The following is a 10,131-nucleotide window of genomic DNA, read 5'->3' on the forward strand; positions in this document are numbered from 1 at the left end:
GAGAGAGAAAGAGAGAGAGAGAGAGAGAGAGAGAGAGAGAGAAAAGAGATGTGAAGAAGAATTCTAATGACTGCCTACAACCCTAATAAATAAATAATGGAACCCCCTCCTCATTCTAATGATATATCTTTTTAATGTTAATCTACTCCTTCAGTCTGGTCATGTAATATTTACCCACTTAGTGACTAGAAACTTTGTCTATAATTTCTTATATATACCAATTATCACATCAGACAAGTAAAAATGCTGTAACGGTAACAAAAATGAAACTTAACTAAATGCCTTTACGCTATAATGAAGGCTATGACTAGGTGTGTCAAACATTTTATGTTGAGATTATATGCTTCTATTCGCTTTTCGTTAAGTGGGTAGAATGGCTTGAGACCAAAAATGTTGCATCTAATGGGGATGAGGAGATGGACTCAAACAGTTCCCATTCGGATGAGCAAGACTCGGGCGATATGCTTATCTCCTCCGGTGACATAAAGGACACGCATGTAATGAACAGACTTAGCTTGGAGGTCAGTGAATCAATGTGATGGCAAAGTCGACTTATTGGAGACGAATTATTATGTACGTGAGCCTGTACGTGAACTTATGTCATGGTCGTATAGTGTTTGTGTGAGTTCAACTTCTAGGATGGTGTGCTTACTTCTCAGGTTTTGTCTTTCTTGGTGAGCTGCATGATTGTATGAGTGGTAAAGCTGTATATATATATATAGCTCATTTTTAGCATACAACGCTTTATTATTATTCTTGGTTCAGCCGCGGGGCACATTTTGGTGAATATAGCAGAAAATATAAGATAAACTTGTGATTTTGAAGATTTCTCATCAATTCAATTACCTTTGACTACTATCAGGTATATATATATTTATAACTGGATTACTAAAAGTCTGCAATATTGAATAGTAAATAATAACAAGAGCGTAATTACTAATACTAATTACATTCTAATAATGAAATTCTAATACCAATGACATTCTTAATACGCTCTTGATAATAATTAAAAATAATTTTGCTAGTGTTCTTGCAATATTCTTGGACCTATACGAATTGACAGCAATTCTAGTCTCCTTCTAGAAGGTTATATAGCAGAGCAGCAACTGTTACCTGTATGTAGCATCTTAATTACTGTTGACCAGATCAATGCGAGAATATGACCTGCATACGCGCTGGGGGGAAAACTGTAAATGGGTCATGGCAAAAATCAATGCTTTTGCGGTTCAATGGTAGCCTTCTGCTCTGGCTCTTCGACTAATTACTCAGACCACATGATGCGCAGCGCATCCCTGCATCGTTACAGTAACGACTTACGTACTTGTAGCGATATTCGATTTATACACAGATCCGTTGATTGTGTATCCATGGCATTTGAATTTTTCACGATTGTGCATACTTCACAATTTAAATATGCATACTGCTTTAATATATAAATGCGTTTCTTGTAGTTTTTTGCTCCCAACCTCGCTGTATATAAGTTTCTAATTATAAATTCTACCTCATTTATTGTCTTTTTGTCTCAAAATGGGTTTTTATGATTGCAGATACAATAAATTAGACTTGAGGGGGGGTACACTTGTGATAAGTGTAGAGTAGGGTTAGATTTAGAAGACATCAATTGCATTAGTAAGAGTATAAGAGTATAGACAATGACATTATACGTGAATATGTCTTAATTTTGACCGTCTCTTTCAACACCCACCCACCCCACCCCAATAACAATCTTCGGTCAAAAATATAATAGTAGGCATACATAATTTCTCTATTTAAATCCTATTTAATTTTGTTCTATATATAGTCTATGGTTGCTATTGCTGTTGCTTCCAACGTAAACGTACTGAATGTGCACTCTGTATATCTTGCAAAGGTGTGCTATGCGTTATAGGTGGTTGCTATGGTAACTGCAGGTATAAATATATCTGCTAAGTCGTATACGTAACATCAGGGTTTATTAATTTTAGTTTGTCATTATTAACCCCTGGTAACATGCATGTGAATATAAGGATGATTTTGCAGGTGCCTATTAATAATGTGGACAGAGGTATCGTTGTTATAGTTGGTGTTTGGGAATGATTGCATGACTATTACGTAAATGTTACATACAAAGTGGCTGTATATATTCATGTTGTGTTTGGTATGGAATACGTACATGTGATGCATTTTATTTTGCTATTATGCTATTGACTATTATTTTGCAGTCAAAATTATTCGAATGTACATAATCATTCGTCAACTTGTCTCGCGTGTATTAGCACAAAATCACAATCTTAATAATACTTCATTTCTACTAGATCTCATGTCTGTATGTGCAAACTGTGTGAAGAACAACAGTATATTCCATTTGAGATGGCTGTTCGCATTGATCAATGTCCGAAAATTTAATATCTGCCGAGTGTGTATATGCCGACGTTCTTTAGCGCTGCCATCGGAACGATTCTCCGATTTATCGCACTTTCTCGTGCTGTTGACATGCGGTATGCAAAACCACCTGGCGCAGGTCATCCAAGTTCTTTCTCGAACTGTGCTGGATAATTGCAAGCTCCGTCCCTCTAGTCAAGGTACTCGATTACTTCTTGGCAGCAATGACACTGTCGTCCTAATCCATTGCATGGATCTTCACATGGGGCGTATTACTCGGAGTGGTATTTATGACCAGGTGCGTAGTATGTGATTTGCCTCAGACACACAATTTACCCGTAACTTCCGCAGTCAGCTCGACCTTAACATGCGCCTCTCTTTCGACCATCTTTGTGTGGGTGTTGTATATCGTTGCGTGAGTTTGCCATCCCCCAGGGAAATTTCTCATTGAGAGATTTAGACTACCCCTCTCATTGACTAGACGTTGTACTGCGTCGAGACCAGTGGCGTCTTGGCTGGTCGGCACCCTGGACCCCCTCCCCTGTACACGCCTCCTCCTGCTTCGGTTTACTATAAATGTGTTATGATTAAGTAGTATGAACATACTATCAATTCATGATCGACAAGGCTTACAATGTACCACGTAGTACACTTACATCTAGTGTTTCTTACGCGAGTTTCTTTTGTCTAGATTCGTTATCTAGATGTTTCTATACACAGCAACAGATCAGTTTACTCTCACAATCTCGTAACAGTGTGCACTGTACTCTCTCTTCATGCCATCCTCTATTTAGAGATTATACTAGTTTTGTATACGTTGATGCGACGTGGCACAGGTATAATTTACATGAGTATAAATGATGCACTTTAACTTTCGATATCGAATTCATTCCACATCGGATTCCTCGTTTATGTATATCAGATTTCTATATTTAAAAGGTTTGATTCAATCCTCAGCTTCAGAATCTCATAATTTAGGCATTAAGCAATGAGCATACTTATGTTTCCACACTCTGATTCCTCCTGTGTAACTGGAAAGTTTTCGATCACTAGTTCTCATTCCAGCATCATCTAGACCTTTCCACCTGCATTTGTTTTGCTTAATTCGGCGTGCTATTTCTGAATTGGATGTGTGGACGCACATTTCGAGATCTCTCAGCTGGCAGGCTGCTCCTGGTTCTATTAACTAACCCATATTCTTATGTACTGCTAATCGTTTGTGAGTTCAACATCGCTGCTTGGGTATGTGTGAATATTCGTAGTACCGATAATCCAATAATCAAGGGTCCTGATCATACAACCCCTTTTAGACTCCTGGCCTGTCATTGATACAATTCTATGGTGAGTGACCTTTGACTCTCTTAAAGTCGATTCCTATTACGATAAAATTTAATGATCTTAGGCACTTTCTCTTGCGGCGCTTACATAGCGCGGCATCTATTATCCCTATATCGATATAGGAGGAATTGACTTATTGAGAAGTCTACGAGTTCTGGTAGTTCAGCAGGAGGGGCAGGTGGGCCCAGCGCAGGCAGCCAACAGCCAGCGGTAATAGTGTAGGCTCACACAGCGGCATGGTGTGTGACGAGTATGTATTGTTGTTGTATATAATATAATCTATGCTATATTTATCCAAAAGGCAATTTTAAGTATACTTAATAGTACAATGAAAAGCTGGTCCAGGTATCAGAATTAGGTATTAACCCGAATCCCCAACGCCAAGACCGTCGCCCTGTGATCGATCCGTTTGGTTACGTCGATCACATCCAGCAGAAGATCAAAACAACGAGGATGGAGGTGACGGAGCGCGAGATCGCCAAGACGATGAACGACAAACAGAAAACGGAGGAGAGAAGGTGAGTGACATTATCAGTAGAGAGTAAGTGACATTGTCAGTAGCCTTAATTGCAGTGATAGACTATAAAACATACACGATGGTGACGATAGAGTAAGTGACATTGTCAAGTCTAGTCTTGCAGTGATATGGACTATAAAACATACAAGATGGTGAGAGAGAGTAAGTTGACATTGTCAGTAGGTCTTGCAGTGATAGACTAATAGACAAACAAGTGGTGAAGATGAGTAAGTGACGATTTTCAGTAGCCTTGCAGTGATAGGACTATTAACAAACATACAGATGGTGAAGAGAGAGTAAGTGACATTGTCAGTAGCTTTGCAGTTGATAGACTTATAAAACACAGATGCGTGAGATGAGAGTAAGTGACATTGTTGAGTAGTCTTGCCCAATAATATAGACTAATAGACAAAACAAGATGGTGAAGAGAGCAGTCAAGTAGACATTGTCAGTTTAGCTTGGCAGTGATTAGACTATAAAACAAACAAGATGGTGAAGAGAGAGTAAGCTGACATTTGTTAAGTAGTCTTGCAATGATAGACTAATAGACAAACAAGATGGTGAAGAGAGAGTAAGTGACATTGTCAGTAGTCTTGCAGTGATAGACTAATAGACAAACAAGATGGTGAAGAGAGAGTAAGTGACATTGTCAGTAGCCTTGCAGTGATAGACTATAAAACAAACAAGATGGTGAAGAGAGAGTAAGTGACATTGTTAGTAGTCTTGGCCCAGTGAGTGATAGACTAATAGCCAAACAGGATGGTGAATTATAGAGTAGTGACTTGTCAGTAGCCTTGCAATGATAGACTAATAGACAAACAACGATGCGTGAAGAGAGAGTAATGTTGACCATTTGTCGCAGCCTTGCAGTGATAGGACTAATAGACAAACAGGATGGTGAAGAGAGAGTAAGTGACATTGTCAGTAGTCTTGCCAGTGATAGACTTAATAGACAAACAGGATGGTGACGATAGAGTAAGTGACATTGTCAGTAGCCTTGCAATGATAGACTATAATAAACAAACAGAAGATGAAAAAGAGGGAGTAAGTGAGAGCAGCTAATTTGTAGTGACGCGGCACCACTTTCTACAAAGCTATGTGCATACGTACATTCACTAGTTTTCACTCTCATTAAATTTCCGCTAATTAGTCTATGATTGTGCGAGGGTTATAATCATAGATGAAATCTATTGAGGTCCAGGCGCCACTGCAATCACAGCCAGTGTTCATTGGTACCTGCGAGGCAATTATGACTAATTAGGTTTGTTCGACGAGTATTTGCTTTGCCCTCAAGCTGAAGGTGAGATCAATAACTACGTACCACAGAGTGACAAGCTATATATATATATATATACTGCGCGCACGCTGATATTTCCTACGGCCACCTGCTGGTGCTTCATTAAACGCCGTGAGGTATGTGTTCAAAATTCCTTGCCACAGGGGTATGGATCGAAACATGCTACTGGTTGGGTTGTGAGTATCATTAGTTCATTATAGGGTCGGCGAGATTTATTTTCCTAGAAGTAGGCTAAGATGAGTGAGTTTATTATATAGTTTATCTCCGTCATTTACCCAGAGCTGAAAAATGTGAGAAATCACGCAATTAAGTATTTTACGTGCTGTATGGCAAAGTGTGCGCTCGTTAGAAGTGAGACTGACTTTCAATATTGAATCCAAGGTAATCGCTAAACCGTTCAATGATCACCCAACTTTTAATACTAGCCTCTTGCGCATTCGTTTGTCATTTCCATTAGTCGAGACATTCGTGATGCATTTCCTGCTCGATTCGTCTGGTGATTAAAGGTAGCTTCCCTCGAACTTTCCACGTAAATTTTTGTAACAAACCACTGTGAAAACGTAAGTAAATAACTCACTACACTTTAACTGAACGTTAGCTTTGAAAATAAAACTGTAAAAATATGTATCAAGCCTATATTTGCTCATCGAAGAAACAACTCGAAAAACGCTTTTCGCCGTGGTTCCGTATTGTTTATATTTGAGCAACCATAATTTCAATCGAGTCAATGTAGCCACTTTCAGATGCCATAACTTTTAATATAAATCATTTTATGAAATAAAACTTTGTAGTCTAGATGAGAAGCGCCTCGACTGTTTATGTTATTAATTTCCGAATTTTTACCGTAACCGTTTTCGAGATAGAACGTGCTAAAACCCCAACAAAACGTAATCCGAACTAACATTGAATTCCGCTTGAAAGTTCGAGGGAAGCCATACCTTAAGCTTCACATGAATCCCCCCGCGTAAACCTGACGTTCACTTGTTCGTCGCAGCATCCAGCGACAGCAGCTGGAGAGGATATTCGAACTGATGGCGGAGCAGTCGGAGAAATTTGGATCGCCGAGTAAAGTGGATGTCGATGAACAGATGAAGCTTTATCGCTCCTAGACGCATCGCCTCACTAGCAGCGAAGTCGACAACGGATCTGACACGGCCTGGCTCGCTCTTAATGCAGTCTACACAGCCTGGCTCACTCTTAATGCAGTCTACATAGCCTGGCTCACTCTTAATGCAGTCTACACAGGCTGGCTCACTCTTAATGCAGTCTACACAGCCTGGCTCACTCTTAATGCAGTCTACACAGCCTGACTCACTCTTAATGCAGTCTACACAACCTGGCTCACTCTTAATGCAGTCTACACAGCCTGGTTCACTCTTAATGCAGTCTACACAGCCTGGCTCACTCTTAATGCAGTCTACACAGCCTGGTTCACTCTTAATGCAGTCTACACAGCCTGGCTCACTCTTAATGCAGTCTACACAGCCTGGTTCACTCTTAATGCAGTCTACACAGCCTGGCTCACTCTTAATGCAGTCTACACAGCTGGCCTCACTCTTAGCACGTACACTACAGCCTGGCTCACTCTTTGCAGTCTACACCGCCTGGCTCACTCTATAATGACAGTCTCCTGTATCCTTGGTGACTGTTGCTCTACAATTATGTCCGTTGGGCTGCGCGCTCTACTATATTCCTGTGGTGTCTGTGGCTCTCTACATATTCCTTGGTGGCTGTGCGCTCTACATATTCCTTGCGTGAGCTGTGGCTCCTACTATAATTCTTGAGTGCAGCTTGGCTCTTACTAATTCCTTGCGTGGGCTTGGCCTCTACTATATTCCTTGAGTGAGCCTGTGGCTCATATTCCTTGACGTGTAGCTGTGGCCTCTACTATTTCCTTTGCTGCGATGTGGCTCTACTATATTCCTTGTGTGGCTGGTGCGCATCTATATTTCTTGGTGGGCTGTGGCTCTGTATTCCTTGGTGAGCTGTGGCTCTATATTCCTTGTTGGGCTGTGGCTCTGTATCTCTACTTATATCCTGGTGGCTGTGGCTCTGTATTTCCTTGGTGGGCTGTGGCTCTGTATTCCTTGGTGGTGTGCTCTCTGCTATTCCTCTGCGTGGCGCCTTTGCTGGCCTCTGTATTCCTTGGCTGAGCTGTGGCTCTATATTTCTATGGTGGGCTGTGCGCTCTGTATTTCTTGGTGGGCTGTGGGCTTCTACTATATCTCTGGCGCCAGCTACACGAGTAGCTATACGTGTATTTACTGCCACCATGGTTGTCACCATCGTACCACTGTATTGTCAATCAGTTTATATACTGAATCAGTTTGCAAGCTCTATGAACATGAGAAATAGGCTTCACTGTTTGTAATTTATATCGGCTGCCACTACGCCTCATCATCATATGTTTATCAGGTTGGAAGAGAGCATTGTGTGACAGCGTGTGCAGGTGTGTGCGATAGAGATTGAGGGAAGGAGGGAGGATGGAAGGGGGATAGATCTATAGAAAGAGAGAGAGAGAGAGAGAGAGAGAGAGAGAGAGAAGAGGAGAGAGAGAGAGTGAGAGAGAGAGCGAGAGAAAGCAAGAGAGAGAGAGCGAGATGTATCGCAAATACTGATTAGTCCCTAGGCGCCTAATCTATTTATACAGGTGCACAATCCATGGTCTAATAGGCGGTCATTGTGTCCCCTAGTTATCCCACACTACTACTGAACCTGAGCATGTCTGAAGACCGTCAAGCTCCGAGCAGTTCCACAATATTTATATATTGATCAGCAGCACAGCTAGGTAAAATCGGGTCTGTACGTACCTGTACTGTGGCGGTAGATAACCAACTGCGTGTTAGAAGGGTTGTTTACTGTACGCGATCCATATCCGAGCTTTGCACTGGGTAGTACATATCATCAGGAGTGAATGAGAGATGTCCATGATCATCTATTATTATTCACTCCTGATATTCTAAGTCCTAAATGTGATGTTGTACTTTTAATACAATCATGAGTAAGTGAAGATCAGGCAGTAGATGACTGTCATGAACACGTAATCACATGCAGGGGCGTAGCCAGCCTTTCCAAGAGGGTGGGGGGGGATTCCTTCCAGAGGGGGGATTCCAAACCTACTATATACTAATAAAACTTCGTTAAAATTTTCGTTTCATGCTTTTATATACATACTGTATCAGATATGTGCCTATTTTGATACATACCCAGGGGATCCGGAATGCTGCCGAATCACCCCTGGCTACGCCCCTGACATGACAAGTTTTAAATGTTGTGCATCCCTGTGTGTTCAATGGATAATTTCACCTTCATGAAATTGCTAAGAGGCAAGTGCCATTGGTGCAATAAGTTGTATAGTATCGGTGTATCATATATAATTATTCTTGTATCATGTACCTCGTTTTCACCATACGTTTCAATGTAATTATTGTGTTATCGTCGTTGAGATTTTAATGTCGCACTAATCTTAGATATGATATCAGATCTAAGACATTACTGATCCGCATGTCAGTATGTGAGGAGTATACTTAACCCTACTATTAGATATTCACACACACAAGAACCATTGACATCTCTGTTAAATGTGGTCAGTGGCATAAAACTGTTTAGTTGTACAATAAATGTGTAATCATCATCATTATTATTATACATAACTGTTGTTATATTTTGTTTGCTCACGTCTAGTCCAGGTTTCTCAATCACAGTCACTTTACATGAGTTGTATGTGGTAGTCTTTATCATTTCTAACAATCACACTGAAAACCTGTTAGGTAGAGACATTAGTATACATAGAAATTCTATATTTACGTGCATTCGCACATATACACATGTATACACGCACCATATGTGAACGTGAACTACGCCTACTGCAGTCAAACGTACAAAACTATATCTTACAAAATTAATATACAATCATGGGGAGTCCTAATATAAGTTTGCAACCTGCTTCCCACCAATGTTCCATCCGGGACGATGGTTTTCCTGCTGCTGCACTCCATAAATCCCCACATAATAGCCAATCTAAAGTTTTACACGTTACGCAAAGATGGTCGTTTGTTTGTTAAAGAGGTCAAGGGTCAGGCTGCTCAGGAAGGCTGGTATGCTGTTAGATTGCTTCAGATAGGTGTCCATCAGTTCCTTCACAGTCGTAGTTTTCATATACTCAGATTCCAGCAGCTGAAGACCTTCCTTGTTTTGCTGGAACAGAGCAATTAATACGGTAAAACTTGTGTTAGTACTTAGTAGTCATCTCTATACAGTTAAACCTCGATTATCCGAACGAGAAGGGCGGCGAGTATTTTGTTCGGATAACTGATTTTTCGGATATCGGGTGGTCTAGTGGCTTATTAAATATTCACGGGACCTTGAATCTTGTTCAGATAATCCGAAATTCGGATATAAACAGAGGTTTTATATAATGAACATCTTTTTATAAAGGACACTTTGGCATTTCACCTCAGTGGCTATTCCATAATAAAACCACCGCTATAGAACAAGCAACTGTTAATAAAGGAACCTCTCGTGTTTACCTCGAGTGGCAGTTAAAATCGCCATTATAGGGTGGACGCCTGTCTATAAACAACACTTCAGGTCTGTTCAGAGTGACAGTTATACAGTG

General features: G+C 40.6%; 1 protein-coding gene and 1 long non-coding RNA gene across 2 annotated transcripts in view; both read right to left on the reverse strand.

Annotated features, from left to right (window-relative positions):
• Positions 1-7,261: 7,261 nt before the first annotated feature.
• LOC106809145 lies at positions 7,262-7,891 on the reverse strand. Its single transcript, XR_001393851.1, has 3 exons — positions 7,757-7,891; positions 7,430-7,537; positions 7,262-7,281 (listed from the first exon to the last, which is right to left on the reverse strand). It is a non-coding gene; the product is annotated as an uncharacterized LOC106809145 (long non-coding RNA).
• Positions 7,892-9,074: 1,183 nt separating this feature from the next.
• The window catches only part of LOC106809141 (mitotic spindle assembly checkpoint protein MAD1-like), a gene marked incomplete in the record, with an annotated part of 31,444 nt that continues 30,387 nt past the window's right edge, over positions 9,075-10,131 (reverse strand). The window contains 1 exon segment of the mRNA XM_014812114.1: positions 9,075-9,710. Coding sequence (XP_014667600.1) covers positions 9,549-9,710 — 162 coding nt within the window.

The sequence above is a fragment of the Priapulus caudatus genome, unplaced genomic scaffold, assembly GCF_000485595.1.
Source record: "Priapulus caudatus unplaced genomic scaffold, Priapulus_caudatus-5.0.1 Scaffold331, whole genome shotgun sequence".
NCBI lineage: Eukaryota > Metazoa > Priapulida > Priapulimorpha > Priapulimorphida > Priapulidae > Priapulus > Priapulus caudatus.